Raw genomic sequence first — 21,245 nt, forward strand, 5'->3', positions numbered from 1 at the left:
ACTTTTCGAGGGCCACCTATAATATCAAGAACACAGATCACAATGGTCAAATATCAAGTAATTAGGAAAGAAAGAGTTTTGAGTGTTTACTGCCTTCACATTTTTAAATTCTGAATTTACATACACTAAAACTCACTTCTGGTATGTAATTCTATGGATTTGCCTCATGTATAGAGTCATATAATCACCTTAATCAAGGTACAGAACAGTGCCGTCTCCCCCACATAGGTTCCTGTCCTACCCCAGTGTTGTAGAAACGTCCCCTTAAGTCCTAGCAAAATACTTTCCCTCAGTTTTGCCTTCCAGGATGTCACACAAATGGAATCGCACAATATGTAGTCTTTGGGGTCCAGCTTCTTCCGCGTGGGGTCACCTGCTCTCTGCTTCCCACCATTAGGACTGCCACCTCGCATGCGCTGACCACAGTTTGTCCATCCGAGGGACATTTTGTTTCTAGGTTGTGTTTTTGCCATTGTGTTTAAACAAAGTTGACATAAGCATTTATGTATAAGTTTTTATGTGAGCCTAGATGTTTATTTTGGGTAAATACCAGGCAGTGAGACTGGTAGGTTATATGGGAAGTATGTAATTCAGTAAGATATGACCAAACTTTTCCATAGTAGCTGTAGCATTCTGTACCTATAAGGAGAACACAGGAGTCGCAGTCACTCTGCATCCTCACCTGCATGTGATGTCATGTTTTTTGTGTGTTGTGTTTTTTTTTTTTCTTTAGCCATTTGCATAGGTAGATCATAGTGTCTTGTGGTTCTAATTTACACTTCTCTAACAACTACTGATGCTGAACATCTCTCTTCACATGCTGGTCTGTCACTTGTATATCTTCTCTGGGGGTAATGTCTTTTCAAATGTCTTGCCCTTTTTTTTTTTTTTTAAAGATTTCACTTATTGAGAGTGAGCAGGAGAGCACGAGCCCAGGGAGAGGCAGGGACAGAAGGAAAAGTAGACTCTCCACTGAGCGGGGAGTCCAACAAGGGACTTGGGGCTCAAACCCAGGACCCCAGGATCATCACCTGAGTTGAAGGCCAACGCTTAACTGCCTGAGCCACCGAGGTCCCCTATGGTTGACTTTTTTCCTTGATGAGTTCTGAGGACTCTTTATATAATCAGGATATAAGGCCTTTTTCAGATATGTGATTTTCACTTATTTTTTCTGTTTGTGGCTTGTTATTTTCTTAATTTCCTTCACAGAACAGGTTTTTAATTTTAATGTATTTCCATTTATTCATTTTTTGCTTTATGAATTTTGCATCTGGAGTTTTACTAGGAAACCTTAGCCTAATTCAAGGTCACAAAGATTTCATTCCTCTTTTCCTCTAAAAGTTGTGTAGTTTTCCATTTAGGTCTCTGAATGATTTGTGGTTAAATTTTGAGTGAAATAAGATGACAGGTATAAGTCAAGGTTCGTTGCAGAAAACATGACTGTCCACTTGTTGCAGCACCATTTATCAAAAAGACAAACATTTCTCCACTGAACTGCCTTGTACCTTTGTAAAAAAAATTCAGTAACTATACTTGCGTGGGTTTACTTCTGAACTTGTCATGTGCTCTTCCATTTCTGTGTCTTGTCTTTGACCAGCGCCACTCTGCCTGGATAACCAGAGATTGCAATCAGCCTTACAATCAGCTAAGTCTGCATCCTCCAACTTCTTCCCTTTTTCAAGATTGTTTTAGCTATTCTGATTCCTTTCCATCTCCACACAAATTTTCACATCACACTCTTGAGGTCAACAAAATTCCTGCTGGGATTGAATTGAATCCACAGATCAATTTTGGGGGCGGTGTCTCGTCTTCCAACCCATGAATCCATTTACACTTGAGCTTGAACAACATGGGTTTGAATTGCACAGGTCCACTTATAGGTGGATTTTTTTTTCAATAAATATGAGGACTGTAAATGTATTTTTTCTTCCTTGGGTTTTTCTTAACATTTTCTTTCCTCTCATCTATTCTAATACATTTAATAAACCACATACATGTAAATCAACTGTGTATGTCCTTGGTAAATCTTCTGGTCAACTGTAGGCTGTTAGTTAAGTTTCTGAGAAGTCAAAAGTTCTGTGCAGATTCTCCACTGCACGGCAGTCAGCACACCAAACCCCCCACACTGTTCAAGGATCAAGTGTATTTAGATAATTTTTACTTCTTTCATTAATGTTTTAGTTTCCAGCATAACAATTCTGCAAATATTTTGTTTCATTTACATGTTTGTTCTGGTGGTATTTGTAAATGGTACTGTTTTTATTTTTATTATTGATTTTTTTATTTACTTTTTTTTTTTAAGATTTTATTTGACAGAGATCACAAGTAGGCAGAGAGGCAGACAGAAAGAGGGGAAGCAGGCTCCCCGCCGAGCAGAGAGTCCGATGTGGGGCTCAATCCCAGGACCCCAGGGATCATGACCTGAGCCAAAAGCAGAGGCTTAACCCACTGAGCCACCCAGGCACCCCTTATTTATTTATTTTTTTTTAAAGATTTTATTTATTTATTTGACAGACAGAGATCACAGGTAGGCAGAGAAGCAGGCAGAGAGAGGAAGGGAAGCAGGCTCCCTGCTGAGCAGAGAGCCCGATGCGGGGCTCGATCCCAGGACCCCGGGATCATGACCTGAGCCGAAGGCAGAGGCTTTAACCCACTGAGCCACCCAGGCGCCCCACCTTATTTACTTTTTTAATAAAATATTTTATTCCTAAGTAATCTCAACACCCAAGGTGGGTCTCAAACTCACAACTCTGAGATCAAGAGTCGCACGCCCACTGACTGGGCCAGATCGGTGCCCCAACGGAACTGTTTTTAAAATCTTTGTTTCAAATGGTTCATTGCCAGTATACAGAAATAGAATTGATTTTTGGATGTTACCTTGTATCTTGTGATCTTGCTAAACTCACCATCAGTTCCAGATTTTTTTCTACATTCCATGGTATTTTCTACTTTGACAATCATGTCATCTGTGAATTTTTTCTTTTCAATCTGTAGGCCTATTCATTTTCTGGCCTTACTGCAGTGCCCAGAATTTCTGGTACAAATATTGAAAAGGAGAGAAAAAGAGAGCAGAGAGCACTGGCATTCTTGCCTTCTTTGTAATCTTGAGGAAAAACAAATCAGTCTTTGACTATGAAGTATGATGCTTGTCATAAGTTTTTATGTGGTTTCCCTTCATCAAGTTCCTTCAAATTCCTTTCTATCCCTAATTTGCTGAGAGTTTTTATTATGAATGCATATTGAATTTTGTCATTTTTTTTCCTGCATCTATTGAGATGAGCGTGTGGCTTTTTCTTCTTTAGTCTGTTAAATATGGGGAATTGTGTTGAACTAGCCTTGCATTCCCAGGGTAAACCCCCTGATACATTCAATTTGCTAATACATTCTGTTGACAAGTTCTGCACTGAGAATTTTGGTAGGGACCTTAGGAAAATCTAAAGTCCTTAACACTGTGTGCAAGATCTCCCCTCCCCAATGATCCCTGACCTTCTGCAATGAGTTTGGGAGTGGAATCTTCTATTTTCAGGAACAGACTGTAGAACTGGTATTATCTGGTAGATTTGCTAGGGAAACTATCTGAGTCTAAGATTTCTTTGTGGGAAGGTTTTATTTTTTTTAATTTTTTTTTATTTTTAAAGATTTTTATTTATTTGACAGAAGCAGGCAGAGAGGCAGGCAGAGAGAGAGAGAGGAGGAAGCAGGCTCCCCACTGAGCAGAGAGCCTGATGCGGGGCTCGATCCCAGGACCCTGGGATTACGACCCAAGCCGAAGGCAGAGGCTTTAACCCACTGAGCCACCCAGGTGCCCCTGTGGGAAGGTTTTAAACCATGAATTCAATTTAACACATACAAGACTAAATGATTACCGGTTTTTTCTTGAGTTTTAGTAATTTGTCCTTGTGGGAGGCTAAACAGTGGCTCCCCCAAGATTTCTCCACCCTACTTTCTGGAACCTATGAGTAATTACATGGCAAAGGGGAATTAAGGTTGCTCATTGGCTGATTTTAAAATAGGGAGATGATCCTTCATTCTCTGGATGGGCCTCATGTAATCACAGGGGCCTTAAAGTGGAAAAGGGAGGCAGGTGAGAAAATCAGAGTAGTGTCACATGAGCAGCTGAATGGCCTTTGCTGGTTTTTGAAGATGGAGGACAGGGCCACAACCCAAGGAAATCAGGCAGTTTCTAGTTGCTGGAAAAGGCAAGGAAACGGATCCCACCCAGCACCTACAGAAAGGAATGCAGCCCTGCTGATGACTCTGGTTTTGCCCCATGAGAACAGTGTCTGACTCCTGACCTACAGAACTATAGTAGAGCAAATCTGAGTTGTTTTAAGGTATGAAATTCATGGTCATTTGTTACAGCAGCAGGAGCAAACTAATAGAATGAAAGACAGTATTTTCAAGGAACTGGTCCATCATTTCTTCCGAGCTGTCAGTGATAATCTCTTAATTCCTGAGATGGGTAATTTGTGTCTTCTTATTTCAAAGAACTACCTTTGATTTTCTCTAACATTGCTGTCTTTAGTTTCACTGGTTTCTGCCCTTATCTTTATTACTTTCTTTTCTTCTATTTTCTTTGGGTTTACAAGAAGCTCTTCTATTACTCTTCTTTTGCTGGTTTTTAAAAATTACTTTTATTTTTTTAATATGTCATTGAATTATAAGTTTGTGGAATTTGTGACAGCAGCTGTGGAACCAGCAGCTTGCAGTGCCTCGGACGCCTGCCTGGCACGTGCTCCCCACAGGCCGTCTCTCTCCCAGGCCGCGGACAGGCCCTGGCTGCCAGTCAGCATCCCTGGCTCAAATGGCCAACTCAATATGGATACGGCCAAAACAGCGTCCGTGACCAGGTCCCAGTACTCCCCTGCTTTTCTGCCTTCCCACTTCCGTAGATGGCACCTCCACAGGCCCCTCTGTGCCAGCCCAGAGCGAGGCTGCATTGAGCCCTGACCCCTCTCCTCTCAGCCACAGGCCATCACTGAGTGCGTCCTCTCAGCTCTGCCTTTAGAACGCATCTGGGTCTGAGCACTTTGTACAGCCTTCGCCCTCATCACCTGGGTTTAAACCACATCACCTCCCACCCGGCTCTGCACGGACACGGCGCTGGGACCCTGCCACTGTCCCCGCCCGTGCTGTCTGTTCTCACCATGCACTAAGAGCGCTCCTGCTGAAGGGTCAGTCTCATTGGGTCTCTCCTCGGCCCGTAGCTCGCCAGCAGCACCACTGCCAAGAGAGCCCTCAAGCCCTGGCCCGGGCTCACTCCTCTCACCGTGCTGAGACTCTCGCTCTTCAGACACCTGCCTCTGCCATCTCTCCAGCCTACAAAGTACCGCCCTGACACCCACAGGGCTCACGGTTTTGCCTCCTTCTGTTCACACTGCATCTCCTCAGAGAAGCCTTCCCTGACCACTGGGTCCAAAAAGGGAGCCCCTAACACTCTCCCAACTTGTACTTCATTTTCCTTGGCATTTGCTGCTTGAACGCTATAGAACGCTATTTTTTTCAGCATTCACGTACTTGTCCTGGTCCGCCCCTCCCGCCACTGTTCTTCTGACCACCTCCTGCCCTAGAATAGGACCTGGTAGATGCAATTGTACTAAATCAGGATGAAAGAATAAGCAAACGACTTAGCAGCCAGGAGAGTGCCTGCAAGCCAGCCCTCACTTCCCCCCCCCATCAGGATGAGGGCACACTCCTTAGCAAGGCTGATGAGGTGCTGGACAAAGTGGTCCCCTCGACCCCTATGGCTCCATGTGGCCACTTGGCCCCTCACCCCATCACTTCTTTCAGCTCTACTAAACACGTGGGTCCTCCAACAGACCACTCTCCCTCAGCACAGGTCTTCCTCTATCTTCTTGGGCCTGAAACACTTCCGCTGCCTCAGCTGGCTTATTCTCCACATGTCCTTCAGTTCTCAGCTTGGCTATCACTGGCCTCCTCTGACCCTCCCTCAGCTCCAACTGACAGAGGCCTCCCCCATCAGAGTACATGTGATACCACTGCTGCCTCCCCCACCAGACCGTGAACTCTCTGACAGCAGGGCTTGTGACTGACCAACCTCGGAACCCTGGAACCTACCTAAGTGCACAACAAACACAGTCTGAATGAAAGAATAAATGAACAAGTGAATTAATGAAAACCAAGTCTGCTGAGGGCTGGGGTGGGGACGGTAGACGACCACCCCTCTCCCACTGCCCTGTCATCCTCCCAGAGAGGGCCTCATTCAGCCCTGCTGAGGAGCAGGGAAGCGTAACCATCCAGGGCCTAGAGGGTGTCATCCAGTCAGAGCTCTCTGTCCTGTCCCTGCCATAAGGCTCCAGTGCATGTCAGGGGTGGGAGAAGATGAGAGTAGGGTCTAGGCCTTGGCAAAAGTCACATCACCCTGAGTTCTGGTGGCTACAGACCCCATTACCACTTTCTGCCTAACTCTGAGCCCAGGTCCTACTTCTTGGCCACAGTTTCCAGGATGGCATCCAAAGGAGGACAGAGAAAGTCTCCTTTTTGCTCACATCAGTGATAAACTGGATGGTGGAATCAGAAGCCACAGCCAAGAAGCCTGGGCCTGGGACTGAGCCCAAGCCCTGGGTCACACTGCTGCCTCCGTCCAGGAGGTTCTGCTTCAAGATCCAGAAAGTCAGAGGCCAGTAAGAGGAGTACAGACCAAACTTCACCCTTCGCTAGGTCTTGTCTTTGTGGATGTGGAGTGGAGAACAGGGTAGCAGCAGTAAACCACCCAGCCTGTGTGCTCAGCACCACTGCCCCCAGATACTCCTTCAGTCCCACTGACACACCCCTGCCTCCACTCCCCACAAAGAGCTCATAGTCCAAAGTCTCCTTTTAGGTTCTTTTTTTTTTTTTTTTTTAAGATTTTATTTGACAGAGATCACAAGTAGGCAGAGAGGCAGGCAGAGAGAAGTGGGGAAGCAGGATCCCCGCTGAGCAGAGAGCCCGATGCGAGGCTCGATCCCAGGACACTGGGATCATGACCTGAGCCGAAGGCAGAGGCTTTAACCCACTGAGCCACCCAGGCGCCCCTAGGTTTTTTTAAATGATTTATTTATTTGAGAGAATGAGAGAGCACGAGCAGCGGGAGGGGCAAGAAGAGAGGGAGAGAGAGAAGCAGGCTCCCAGCTGAGCAGGGAGCCCAACATGGCACTCAATCCCACAACCCCGGGATCAGGATCTGAGCCATAGGCAGACGCTCAACAAGCAGAGGCCCCTCTTTATAGTTAAATGCTGTATTTTGCAGCATGCCTGAGGGTGGAGGGATACTGGGGTCCTCAACTAAGCCTCCACTCATGTTAGTCCTTCCATGGGGACCCCTTCCAACAACCCAGATAAGATCCTGGTGGTCAAAGAGGACTCAAGGACCCCAGCCCCAGCTGCTACTGTCCCAGGCCAACAAAAGGCCCCACTCCACAACTCAGCAGGGTCTCGCCAGCCCTCGCTCAAAGGCACAGTTGCTCCCACAACCTCAGCTCTCATCTCTGCCAGGACGAGGCCCATACTGGACTTCTCCCCAACCCTGAGCCCTCCTCATTCCCAGCATGTGCAGGGACAGCGTCATCCTACCACCCTCCTCTCTCAAATTCCCCCAGTCTGCTGACACCATCTTTTTTTTTTTTTAATTTTTTTTATTTATTTATTTGACAGAGAGAGATTACAAGCAGGCAGAGAGGCAGGCAGAGAGAGAGGAAGAAGCAGGCTCCCTGCTGAGCAGAGAGCCCGATGCGGGGCTCGATCCCAGGACCCTGAGATCATGACCCAAGCCGAAGGCAGCGGCTCAACCCACTGAGCCACCCAGGCGCCCCTGCTGACACCATCTTTAAAGGGATTTTTGACCTTGGTCCTAGCCAGGCCCAGGACCTCCTTTCTGAACCCTGCCCTGCTTCACCACAGAGCTGTTCTGCCATCCATCGTGGTCTTCCTGCCCCTGCCTGCCTATCAAATTCAACACTATCACCTTCTGAGCCACATATGCAAGCCTTCCGCAACATGCTGGATCCAAATCCTAGCTCTGCCACTCAAAAGCTGTGTGACCTCACATGACCATGCAGCCTCTCTGAGCCATGATTTCCTCATCTGTAAAACATAATCAGAAGGCGATTTAAAGGTTTTAAAGGCAACAAGGCAGAAAATAGCCAATACGTGATAAACTTTGGGTCTGATCCCCATGACGCCTGAACCACGAGCCTTCCAACCCTGGCAAAACAGGCTGCTGCTTCTCTCCTGCCCTCCTGGGAGGGTTGTGTTCAGGTGACCACTCTCTTGTGAGCTTCCTATGTGTTGTGGCACGAGGTGGGCAGAAGAGGGTGGGAGGCCAAACAAAAGGACTGCAAGGAAGGAAGCTACCCATTACCTTATGTTTGTCTGGGCCTTGGTTTCCCCATGAGCTCTGTGAAACTGAGATTTCTACATGTCAGGCCAGGATGGGGGAGATTTCTACACAGAGGCCAGGAGGGGCTGCCTAAGCAGCAGGAGTGAGCCTGTGATGCACTGGGAAAGGCTGAAAAACAAACGCACCAGAATCCAAATCAGGAAAGCCCAGGGCCGGAGTTGCCGTGGCAACCTGCAGCAGGCTCCCAGCCTGGCACTCAGTCTCTGTGGGGTGGGGGCCGGGACTTGCCAGGCTCGGCTGCCCCCGCCTCCAAGGCCTCCTCCGCAGTGTACCTCGGCTGACACGGGGGAGGGGCGAGGGCACAGAGACGCACCTCTGCCCTGTCAGGTGGGCCAGGCGGGCCTGGGCTCCTACTTCCAGTTTTAGGGAGCTCACTCCCCTCCCAGAGCAAGGCCCACACCCAAGCCCTCCAGAGTGCTGCAAGTCACTCCCAATCCTTTCAGCACCCTGGTCCCAGCACCAATCGCTCCAGCCCAACCCATAAGCTGCCGGGGCTGACAGAGTGCCACTGCCATGGACCTCAAAGCTATTTCCATGCACAGAGGGCAGTGAGATGACCCCCCCACCCTGCCACCAACCTTCCATCAGAGCAAGGTGGGGGAAGGAACAAGCACAGGTGCGCTGCTGTAGTGCTTTATGCAGGTTTGCTCACACTTAATGGCACTCCCCTCTGACAGCTGAGAAAATAGGCCCATGGAAAGGTAAATGACTTGCCAAGGTCACAGAGCTCCTGGGTGGGGAAGAGCGAGGTCCCAGCCAGGGCTTTCCAACTCCTGAGCCCAGACCCTTCCCATGGGGCCTACTACTGGATGCCCCAGGCCGTCCGTCCGCCGTGTCATCAGGGACCTCTGGGGTGCCTATCTACCCAGTGACCTGGGGGCTCCTAGACACAGTCCCTCAACCACAGGACTGTGTCTGGTCTGCAGAGACACACAACAGACAATGGCCCTCATGCCTCCATTTAATGGCCAAGCTGGCACTGCCCAGATGATGCCCAGGCCCCAGTAGGGAAGTCCTCCCCCCGGCTACTGTCCCCCGAGGACCCCATCCAAGCTGGTGTCCGTCAGCCTCACTAATGTCCCAGTCCAGTCCCGGTGGCAGGGAGCAGCCTGCTCATCTCAGTTCCTTCAGCAAGCTGTTGATGGAGCCCAGCAGTTCCCGGAAGTAGCCCTCATCCTCGCCGTCCTGGAGCTCCAGGGCGGCCAGAGCCTGGTACTCAGCCTGCAGGCTGACCAGCGTCCTGCTGAGCTGGGGGTCCTGGCGGTAGCGATCCCGGCAGGTGGCCAGGAGGGCGCCCAGCGTCTGCAGCACCTTTTCTCGGGCATCGTGCTCAGGGAGGGCCAGGAGGTGTGCGGTGATCTCGCACCAGCCCTGCTCCCGCAGGCCTGGAAGGAGGAGCACCTGGCGGTACTGCTGCAGCTTCTCCGGGGACGTCTCCTGGGTCAGCTCGGCCTCCTCCTCAGCAAACATCTGCTGTCCACATGGCCAGGCACCCGGAACAGGGTTGGGGGAGAGAACACACAGAGAGCAGTCAGGGGCGCTGCTCGGGTGGGAAGGCAGGTGGCTCATCATCCGTCCACCCGCTCTTCCTTCTGGGACTCAAAGGCCCAACATGGGAGAGGGCCAGCTGGATTCATGGCTTCAATCAGGCTCCCCCACCCATCCATCCATAGGTCCATTTGTCTGTCCATCCATCTATTCATCAAAAACAACTGTGCAGTATGCCTGAGAAACCCAGACGGAGACATGGTCCCTGCCCTCGAGGAGCTCGGGGTCTAGCAGAAGACAAATTAACGGAGTAATCCCTGAGGAGCACAATGACTGCAATTCAGCAGTGCCCAGTGGATGCCAGCAGTCTGGGTTCAAACTCTTGCTCCGCCACTGACAGCTGAACAGCCTTGGGCGGGCATGGCGTCATCTCTTATGTGACGATGTGCCCCCTTCAGGACCACACATGGCCAGTGCCCAGCACACCTAGCAATGGGCGCTCAGCTCTCAATCACCTCCACAAGATTCACTCCCTCAGAGGACAGAGGGCACAGCCAAGAGAACAGGATGGCACTTCCCTGAGTTTGGAGGACTACGTGGGAGTTGTCCAAGTAGACAAGGGTGGAGGGTCCACACACGGGAGGGTCACAACAGTAGGCCGAGGCCCCCTTCCTGTGTGTAGAATGTGAGTCTGTTCTGGCCCAGGGGGCGTGACGGTCTGGCTGAGTCCCGGCTATGTGTGGCCTTTACGCCAAGGGCCTGGGGAGTTGAGACAAGTTTGGGCAGAAAGTCACAAGCTTGGCCAGTGGCTGTAAAGTACAGAAACCCAGCCCCGCCAGCACAATACGGTAGGATCCATGCCTGCCAGGCTACAGGGGCAGGACACACCTGAAATGTGAGTGACCAGCTTCTCTCGAATGTTGGGGGAAGGCAGAGGTGAAGGATGAGCAGGGAGAGGGTGGAGACGTGCTCTACTGGCTGTACTAAGTGTACCTGCAAGCTCTGCCCTTACTCCAGGGGAGAACAAGGCATGCTAAGGACAGGGAAGACAAGAGGAAAGCCCAGGCAAAGAGCAGGGGCCACAGAGCACCACCGGATGGCCTTGGGGTCCATTGGGGCTGGTGGAGGAAGCAGGGAGGGGCAGGGATCAGCATCCTGGCCCAGAAAAGGATGAGAGGGCTCTGACAGTCCTTTCCTAAGCTACCCCACGTACCCCAGCTGCACCTGGAACATTCAAGGCCCCATCGCCCTTGGCCTCTGCTCCACGTCCACTGCCACTCACTGCACCTGTCAGCCCCCTGCCTCCCACTCACAACCACCTCCAGCCAGCTGACAGTAGACTTGTCCAGCCCTACACCCTGCACAACTGAGCATTTCTGATGTTCATAACTAAATCCCTTTCCAAGGACTTCAAGGCCCTGCAGGGTCCACCCCAACTGTGCAGGGCCTCGTCCCCACACACGCCCTCACTCATGCACCTGTCACACAAACTGTCCCCCAGAGCCCTTAAGGTGCAGCTTGGAGGCGCACTCCCACCTAACTCCAACTCCCCGGTTAACTCACCCCTCAGATCTCACTGCCTCCCCTGACTTGCCCGAACAGGTCAGAGGCCCCCAACTGTAGGCCTCTGCAGCCCACATGCTCCAGGTGCTACTGTCAATAAAGTCTGTCCCAAAGCAGCAGGAGGACAGGGACCGTGAGAGGTGGGTGCACTCCCCACGGGAACTCTGCCAAGCAGCTGCCCCCTTCCCACAACACCCTCGAGCTGTGGGGCACCTCCAACGGCAACCTGATGCGCTGCCATCTCGCGCAGCTCCAGACCCAGCCCCGGGCTCATTAGTTTTCATTCTTTCCAGGGAACTACAAGAAAAGAGAAGCCCCAGCTGCCTCAAGCACAGTTCGGCTGACACCTGTCCTACGCTCACCGGCGGCAGAAACTCCTCCACTGTCCTCCCCGCCTGCAGAGGGACAGCTATCCCAGTACTCTCCACAGAGAAACACCAGTGTTCTCAGCACCCCAAGCCTCCAGGTGAGCCCTGGGGGCCGGCTGACTTGCGCAGCTCTCCAGGGACATGCCAATGCCACGGCACCTGCCATGCCAGGACTGGGGGTGGCAAAGAGACACCGAATTCAGCAGGGGGAAGAGGTCAGTTTCTCCCGGGAAACGCCAAGCCAACACACAGGTCCTTCTCCAGGCTTGCTGGCCTGTTGCCAGGAAGTCAACTGTGCCCAGGCCTTATTAATTGGATGTGAGCAGCACATGGCTGCCTGCTGTTCTGGGTTTCTGCAGCTTAGAGAGAGAGAAAGAACGAGAAAGAGGGGAAAGAGAGAGAGGGGGATAAAGAGAGGGAGAGAGGGGGAGAACAGGAGAGAATGAAGGACAAGCCAGGCCTAGAGACACAGGGAGCACCAGAGAGTCCATGCACTCACAACAGCAACCAGACACTCCCACCCTCGGTGTGAGGCAGGAGCAGGGAGGCAGGCCTGGGCCTCTCCTCCTCCGACACTCAGCGGTGGCTCGGCTGTTCTAGGGAAAGCGTGGCCAGAAAGCGAGCTGAGAGCTCTGCTATCGCACTCTGCAGCCACTGCATTCAGAATCCAGGCCCGGCTGGCTGCACTCTGTTCTTAATTAAGAGACTTTCTAGGCTCACAAAGACCAAAGTGGGTTGGACACCGAGTCTCCTGCCAGGTGGCAACAACAGGGTCCCTGGGCCCCTCGAGGGCAGCCATTCCAAGCCCTTGCCCAGGGTCAAAGCTCCCAGAGGAGGAACCTGCATGTTTCTAGAATCTAAAGATCGAAATCTAAAAATCTAAACCTAAAAATCCAAAGATCACATTTCTAGAAGCTAAAGATTCAGCCTCATTCCAGGCTCTGGCTAATTGCTGTTCCTACTGCTTCGAGGGCTCCCAGACACAGCTGCTCCATCCTACCGGCTCCCTATCGCACCACCCTAGGCTTTAGCCAAATGACCTGTCATTCCATGAAGGGCCAATCCTGGCCATTTCTGGCACACCCCCACCCCCGGCACCCCGGCCCCTTTCCCCTCCTCACCAGCCCTCAGGTTTCAGTTTAGCCGTCACATCCCATGGGACACCCTCCCTCAGAAATTCTGGGTTCAGGACCCCAAGGAGGGGCCTCCACAGCCTCCAGGTCTACCCAGCACAGTCTGGCACGTTTTCTCGGGAGCACTGTTAGGAGGATGGAAGGCAGGATGGAAGAGGCCAGGGCCAAAAGGCCAGAAGCAAAACAAAGCAAAGTGACCCGGAGGCATCCCAGGTCTGGGCACTCACCTTTTCAGTGACCAGGTCATACAGCAGAGTGACCACACGCACAGCCAGCATCTCTGTACCCTTTGCCTGCACCAGGCTCCGCAGCACCTGCAGGCCCCCCAGTTTCAGGAACTGCTGCTGGGCATAGGGGAAGTGTCGCAGTAGGGAGCACAGCGCAAACAGGACCTGCAGAGGGTGATGGGCCACATGGTACTCGGCCTGTTCCGGGGCCCAGTAAACGCAGCCAGAAGTGCCCCGACGACCCCAGCCCAGCCTCCATTCTTTTCGTCCCTCAGGTCCAGCTATACCCCAGAATACAGTTCTGTGAAAGCTGGAAGAGGGGTCAGACACCTTTAACATCGCCCCCTGGGCAGACAGACCGCAACACAAGAAGCCCGAGGGTGGTATCCCAGACTATGATGGGAGCTGAACTGAGGCCTCCAGATGCCTCAGCAAACTGTCATGCTGCTTGAGGTGAGTGGGACCTCTCTCCCTATGCCACCCAGTGGATGGGTGAGCACTCAGGTCCCCAAGGGTGACAGGCACAGCCTGAAAAGGGACCCTTGCCTTTCAGGCTCTGCAGATGTGCTAGGGGCTGGGCAGCAGGGAGGGAGCAGATACATACCTTCTTCTTTGCAGGGAGAGGCTGTTCCGTAGCCAGGATGACCAGCAGCTTCTGTAGGGCTCCCCCCTCAATGGCCTCTACTTGAACCTTTGGGTTGCTGGAGGGAAAGCACAGGACAGCATGACACTATAACTCCTCACCAAGCTGGGGACACATCACTGTGCACAGCCCAGGGATCTTGGTGGTTCAGGGGGTGATAATGTACCAGCCATCCCTTGGGGAAAACTAAGGTGCCCAGAGGAGCATTCCCTCTTGGGATAAGCTAGAGCTTAGCTGGCTAAACAAGTGAATGACTACACATCTACCTGGGTACCAAAGCCTATGGCCAGAATCACAGACCAACGGCTCCCACAACATCCTACCACCCAGCAAACATTGGGCTGGAGTGATCTGGGAAGGAAAATCACCTACACCCCTTTAAGATCTCCTGATGCTAAAGGTGCTACTCAGTGTCCCTCCCACGAAAGCCTTCCTTCACAGTCCCCAGGCCTACACTGGGTCTTCCTCTTTCCATCACCCCATGCAATCATACACTGGGGGCAATTACTGACAGGTCTGTTCTCGGATTATGAGCTCCTCTTGGCCATGTGCTGGGACCCACTCCTCTTTTCTCTTCTGGGTGGAGTACATAGACAACATATAGTCAATGTTTGTGGGGGGAAAAGAGCGCAAGAACGAATGAGAGCCAGGGAGCCTCTTAACCTGAGCAGAGCCTAAAACAAGACCAACCCAGATGCCTCCCCACTGTGAGAGTAGCTGCTGGGATTGCCCCCATGTTATCAGTACTCAGCATATAGCCTCTGTCATGGGGCCCAGGAAAAGAGGGCCAGGATGTATCAACATGTGTGCACAACCAGGACTGTACCAACCCACACACAGCAACACTAACACTCAAAACCCAGAGCTGCCTCTCTAGCTCCTCTTCCCATTCTGGGCTGGCAAAAGAGCAAGGAGGTTCAAACATTCAGGCACAACTCTCCTGGATGAAAGCATAGGGGCCCTGCCAGTGAACCCTCCACAGGGCAGGGTGCCCGGGAGGAAATAAGACTGGGAACCTCTTGCTTTCCAAGATCAAATTAGTGATCAGTTCGGGAGAAGTGTCAAGCACAGGGACCTGGGTGGTTAGGCCCTCGAGGGAGGTCAAGGCTCCCTTGCCAGACACTTAGGAGGCCTCAGAGAAGAAATGTGGCAGGCTCCTAAAAACCCTGAGGCCAGAAGGAAGAGGAGGGGCGAGACCAGAGGTCACAGAGTGGCTGCCACACTTGCATAGACAGCCCACAAAGGGCACTGAGTCTCTTCTTGGCTCTGGCTCCTTCACCTAAGCAAGGCCACCAGCTCCCTGGAGACCGAAAGAGCACCTGTTCCTCTTAACCCCCAACCTTGGCAAGGGGCCCTCGTGATCCTGCAGAGTGAGGCAGGATCTGAGACCCAGAGGAAATGGGAGACAGGTAACAAGAGAATGCACACTGCTGCTTGCAAGAGAGCCTCTGCCACATGGCAGGTGCCCCGTGAAAGCTGGCCCAATGGCATGGTGATGGGGCCCGAACCTATCAGGCACCAGCTTCAAGTTTCAAAGAAGACTTAGCACACTGAGCCAGTTTTCCTGCTCTAAATGGGAGGTGCGTGGGTCCCTCTGCATCATCTCAGCCAGAAAGGATGTGCAGGGTGGGTGCCAGCCTGTCCCACGGCAACCCCACCGGTGTGTCTCTGGGGCGGCCTGGAGATGGGCCAGGGTCTCTGGGGAAGGGAAGCTGACAGCTCCTCTCCAGACAAGCAGGTGGGCACCAATGCAGGAGGGCTGGGGAGCTGAGCCTCTCCCCTGCCCCCTGCTCCCCCCAACTTGAGAAAGGCAGCTGCTTCATCAAAGCATGAGCTAATTAGGACTGCCTCTGCCATCATGTGCCTGAGGAACGCTCACCCGCAACAGGCAGGGTCTTTTCTAGGAAAAGACGACCATGTTGAGAAATTCACACAGACGTCAAAAGCTGCCTCCCAAGGAAGGGGGGCTGTGAGACCCAACATCACATCAGCCTCATAGGGAACACCATCGCTCACGGGCCCACACGGTAGCAGGGGCAAGGTCCTCCAAAGACAGCACATGGAGCTGAGAACAAGACCTAGAGATGAGAGAATCACCTGCCAGGTGCATTAGGAAAGCCACTTGAGAATGCTGGGAACCAGGACCTGCCTGGACACCACCCAGAGGAGCAGCCCTGTCACAACGCGAGGCAGTGTTAGGAGGGAGGGGAACCGTGCTCACCCATGTCTTGCTTGTTAGGAGGGGAGAGAAGGCTCAAACCCCTAAGGCAACCAAAGCACCAACAAGAAACAAAGTACCAGGGCCTTAAGGGGAGGGCACGTACCATCTAGGCAAATCCCCATGGCTTCGCGGGTACTTCTTTTCCATGGGAGCCCTGATGTAAGTGACAGACGGCCAGACAGCAGTCTGTCTTAGGAACGATGTACAGGCAGCCCCACATGCAGGACAGGTCTTTGGGGAAGCTCAGCCAGCCCTCTGCTACTGAACAAGCCAGGATCCACACACAGGAGAGAGACTATCCACCAGATTTTACTTAGAAGTTACAGAGGGAATGAATGATATTAACACGAGGCCAGACCAAGTTGCTCTGAACCTAAGGCTGGGGGCGGGCAGGGGTTCCTGAGAAAGAACAGGAAGGTCTGGGCTGGAAGATCCAGGAGGGCTGCACTGGAGAAGAGACACTGCAGGAGGCTGAAGAAGATAGCTTGTAGACAGGAGGAAGGGCAGGTGCTCAGGGAACAGCATGAGTGTGTGAACAGTTACCCTGGAAAGTCATGGAAATGGGTGCAGGCACAGCTGACAAGAAGGTGCAGGTCAGGAGGCCAAGCTACCGACAGCACTGAAGTCTGCTGGCTGGGACCAGGAAGGTCCCCGCATCACCTAGGAAGGGTGATGCAGGACCCAGACATCGTCCAGCAAGCAGAACCTGTTCCTGCTCCTCCTTGCTCAGCAAATACCAAACCCTAAGTAAAACAAAAAGTTGGTGACAAGCAGACACCAGAGAGGGCCCATGAGCGGGGTCTGCCTCAGTACAGTCGCCCTGGGGACAAGAGATGAGATGGCAAAACACTCTGAACCAGGCACAACTTACCACTCCCAGGTCAGGTTGGCTGTGGCTGTGCGGTGTGCACCTGTACCTGCCCAGCATCCCTTCTGTCCTGCCTCCCAGTAGTGATACCCCTGCCTCCCTTCCTTTGAGACACTGCTCCCTCTCCCACTCCTTATGGTCCTGATGGGGTCCTTATGGCAACTCCTGAAACCACGGGAAAGGGCTTGTGGATTGGGCGCTGGTCCATGATAGCCTGCCACCACCATGGCCTCTGTGGGTCACCCAGGACTGGGCAATCAGAGCCCTGAGTCTGTAATGGAGTCACGACCAAAAGAAGTTCTCTTCTCCATAAGATAGGCTGCTATAAGCCAGGAGCACCTAGGGTCATGACAACAGTGGCCGGGTCCCACCCCATCCCCAAGGAGAGGAACTCATTAAGGTAAGACAAAATAGAAGTCACACAGAAAGAAACCAAAGGGAAAAAGTGAAAGCCTGATACTTTTTCACTTGCTGAAATCATTTTCATAAGGTAATAAATCTACTTTTTCACCTGCAGCCAAGTCCTAAAGAACCTGGGTGAGGAGAGCAGGACCATCGGCTAAACATGGGCCTGTGGCCAAGTGTGGCCTCAACAGCCCTGGGCCTTTTCTCCTAACTTAAATGAAGGTAAGGTGCCCATGTAACTGTGGGCCCTACTCCCGAGTTGAGGGGCACCATGCACACTTCAGGGGTTCTGTATAATACCTTCTGGAAACGTCTTTTAGTCCTGCCCAATCAAGGGGCTAAGGAACACAGCAGAGGAAAGGTGGAGAAGGCAGAGCTTCCAATGAAGGTGGAGTCTCCAAATGACACTCAGTCCAGCCAGGCGGGAACAGGTAAGCTGGGCATTCAGGCAATCCACTGTGGAGGGGCAGGTACCAACATGCTCTCAGAACCTCTCCCTCCCCCCGCAGCTTAGCCTTGGGCTCTGAATGTTCATTACTCTGTACTTTGGGGGATGAAATGCCCCAGAAAGCTGAGTGAGTTTAGGGGATGTACAAGGGCCAGCGCCTGGAGGACACTTGGTGGGGATCCTGTGAACAAGGGTTGATGACCTTGGGCAAGTCCCTTCATTTCTGTTTCCTTACCTGTGAGGCAGAGCTAATACTACCTTGTGTTAAAGATACAACAGGTATCGAGTGCCAAAATGCAGCCAATGCAATGTGATGGAAACATTACAATTACAGTGGGTTTGCTACAAAGAGCCCAGACCATATCCTCGAGAACACAGCTGTCCCGGGAACACAGATGTCCAGGGCACATATATGCTGGCCTCATCTCCCTCCCAGCCTACGGGCTCAGGACGGGAGCTGTGGCCCATGCAGGGGGTGGGACGGAAAGGTGCGGAGCCCGACAGCTGGGGATTTGAGTGCGTTAAAAGGGCAGGGGCCTGGCTTGCCTCTCAGCGACATCCGTGGAGCTGGTGTGCTCAAAGTCAACAGAAGGATATTAAGGACGTAGCTTGTCTCTGATGAGATAAATGAGACTAAACCTTGTTCAGGGCTAAGCCGGCTGGACTGGATAAATACCATTAGCACTTGGATTACTGGGACGTTCACAATCAGCAGGCAAGTCAGCTGTCTGTGAGCAGAGGGATGGCAGCAGCTGCTACTTTGCAAATCTTGGGTGGGGCTGGGGGAGGGGTAGATCACAGAAATGGAAATGATTACATGTGCAGAAACCAAACAGTTTGGGTCAGGGTGACTGATATAGGCAACTTAACAAGGGTCAGAGATCCTATTTCAGCTAAGCAAAGCTGAGCAAGTGTTGGGGGGCAGTCTGGGGGAAGGTGGTTCAGCTGATCCCAGGGTATACAGCCAAGCTCCACCACGGGCCCCACGAGAGTGCAGCCCACGAGTTGCCCTTCTCCCTCTCTGCCACTCTGGATGGGCTATGTAATTTTCAGGGCCAGTGCAAAATGGAAACGTGGGGCCCATGTTCAAAAACTATTAGAAACTTCAAGATGGAAAGGGCAGGCAGAGCATTAAACCAAGCACAGGCCCACTTCAGGCCAGGGTCCCTGCAACTACAGGGTCACAGAGCCACAAAGCAGGTGCTGCCGGCATCAGGGGCTGTATGCATGGAAATAGGAAACACAAAGAGATCCTGTTTGGGGTGAAGTGGAACAACAAGGATGGAAAAGGGAATCTGAATAACTGGAAAAGGAAAAATATCGGAAAAGGCAGAGACTTCTGGATTGGAAAATAAGGGTCAGGTTGACTCATTACATGGGGCTGAGTAGATACCAAGGGGAAACCCTCCAAAGCAGAGCTCGCATCATCCAGAGTCCCAGTCCCAACCTAGACTCAAGGCTTATCCACGCATCGGGGTATGAGCTCTCTCAGGAGTCCTCACCATATTTCTACGTAGGATAATGATTCTCTTTTTCATGCTCTTAAAAACAGAGGGAAAAAAACCTGCCATTGTTGTGAAATACTCCCTGAGAAGAATCTACACGGTGTGGAAGGGGGGCATATCTCAGGGGAGGACGTGGTCAGGCTTCATCATCTGCAATCCTGCCTGATGAAGTGGTGGTAACTGTTCACCTTCTTGCCCAGAGAGAAAGATTCCTTCTCTGCGGAACTCTCCTTGCCCATGACCTAGCGTGTGGCCTTGATCATCTGTGGAACACAAGGATTTGCAGGATGTGTAATCTTGAAATCGGCAGTTCACTGGGGATCTATACTAGCCTGCCATCTAGGGATTAAGTGGGGGTAAGCAATCAATTAGTCAATCAAGAGATGGACAATTACCAACTTGAATAACAAAAGAACAGGTAAAAAATAAATACCACATACAACTCTTCCACATCAAAGTGAAGCCCCCAGGAGAACCAAAACAACCAGCCTATAACATGAGGCTCATACCACAACTGGGATGATGGGAACCACACTGGGCCACTTCAGAAGTTCCATCAGGACAGGGGAAGGGTAGGAGCATCACTGGACCCATTTATAAACAGTTCGCAACCAGAAGCCAGTTGTGTAAGCAAATGCGGGGCACACACACTTCACCAGAATGATAGCGCTCGCAAGAGTATCTCTAAGAGGTCCTCTGCACACACGCACAGAGATCAAATGCCCAGCTCTGGAAAAAGAAACAGGGCCTCAGAGGGTGTAGCCCCAAGGAATCTTAACAGACATCTGCTAGCTCCATACATAACTGCATCACAATCACCAGGGACACTGATTTGTGTTCCCCCTCAAACGATTTCAGACTGGGCACTTTAAAAATTACAGGAAATTACACAGATAACTTACAGAAAAGTTACAAGAGTAAAAGAATTTCCATTAAGATTCATCAATTGTTAACAGTTTACCACATCCGCTTTTTAATTTTCTTTCTATGTATATGTTTAGACGTATTATTTTCTCTCCTGAAACATTTGAGAGTAAGTTGCCTCTTTACCTCTAAATGTATCAAGTGTGTCTCTTAAGAACCAGAGGACAGTTATCAAAATGAGGAAATTAACATCAATATATGATCTACAGATATTCAGATTTTACCCACTGTCCCCAAACTATCCTTTTTATAAAGTAATTTTGGTTTCTGGTCCAATCCAGGACTTGGCACAGTGAACTCAGCAGCATGTCTCAAGTCCTCTACTCCTGACACTTCCTCCTTAGTCTGTCTTTGTCTTTCACGACACGGACAGTTTTGAAGAGCACAGGCCAGTTGTAGAATATTCCGGAGTCTGATGGTTTCCCATGCTTAGACTGAAGTTGTGCACGTTGGTAGGAACACCGTAAAAAGCAACATCGTGTCTTTCTAGGTGCACCTTATCGGGAGGCACATGATTGTCAGGAAGGCCCACAATGGGCCATGTTTACTTGGATTACTGGTCACAGTGGCGTCCACCAGATTTCTCCATTATGAAGATGCTATCTGTCCCTTTGAAATTAATACATATTTTGTGGAGAGACACACTCTGAAATATGAAAACAGCCTGTTCCTCAGCAAACTTTCACCCACTAGTTCCGGTGTTCATTGATCACCCTTCCTTAAAATTATTATTACCGTGATGTTTGTCAAATGATATTCAAACTTGATCACTGCTTCTACCCATCTGTGCTGGCAGTCTACGGGAAAGGAGAGGCTTTCCTATGTTCTCACTTACTCATTTCTATCAGTATGGACTCATGGATTCTTCATTAATCTAATGGGTTATAATCCATTTCTGTCATTATTTATTTTGATGCTCAAATACCCCCTTATTTAGCCACCAGAGCCTTTTTCATACAGGCTTCTGTGCCTTTTCTACTTATTTTCATCATTCTCTAAGCAGTTCCTGACTTTCTGGCCTAAGATGTTCTTGCACAAGATATTGTACTTTAGC

At 51.1% G+C, this 21,245-nt stretch overlaps 1 protein-coding gene across 8 annotated transcripts in view; it reads right to left on the reverse strand.

The window, feature by feature from the left end:
* Window positions 1-9,341: 9,341 nt before the first annotated feature.
* The window catches only part of SIL1 (SIL1 nucleotide exchange factor), a 210,010-nt gene continuing 198,106 nt past the window's right edge, over window positions 9,342-21,245 (reverse strand). For 6 of the 8 annotated variants that reach the window (XM_032847553.1, XM_032847550.1, XM_032847548.1 and 3 more), the window contains exons 8-10: window positions 13,782-13,878; window positions 13,178-13,342; window positions 9,342-9,871 (exon numbers count right to left, since the gene is read on the reverse strand). In XM_032847553.1, coding sequence (XP_032703444.1) covers window positions 9,512-9,871; window positions 13,178-13,342; window positions 13,782-13,878 — 622 coding nt within the window. In that variant the 3' untranslated portion in view covers window positions 9,342-9,511. The remainder of the gene's footprint in view (window positions 9,872-13,177; window positions 13,343-13,781; window positions 13,879-21,245) is intronic. The other 2 variants (XM_032847552.1, XM_032847549.1) reach the window with 1 other exon arrangement.

This window comes from Lontra canadensis, unplaced genomic scaffold (genome assembly GCF_010015895.1).
Source record: "Lontra canadensis isolate GAN:19392208 unplaced genomic scaffold, GSC_riverotter_1.0 scaffold189, whole genome shotgun sequence".
Classification (NCBI taxonomy): domain Eukaryota; kingdom Metazoa; phylum Chordata; class Mammalia; order Carnivora; family Mustelidae; genus Lontra; species Lontra canadensis.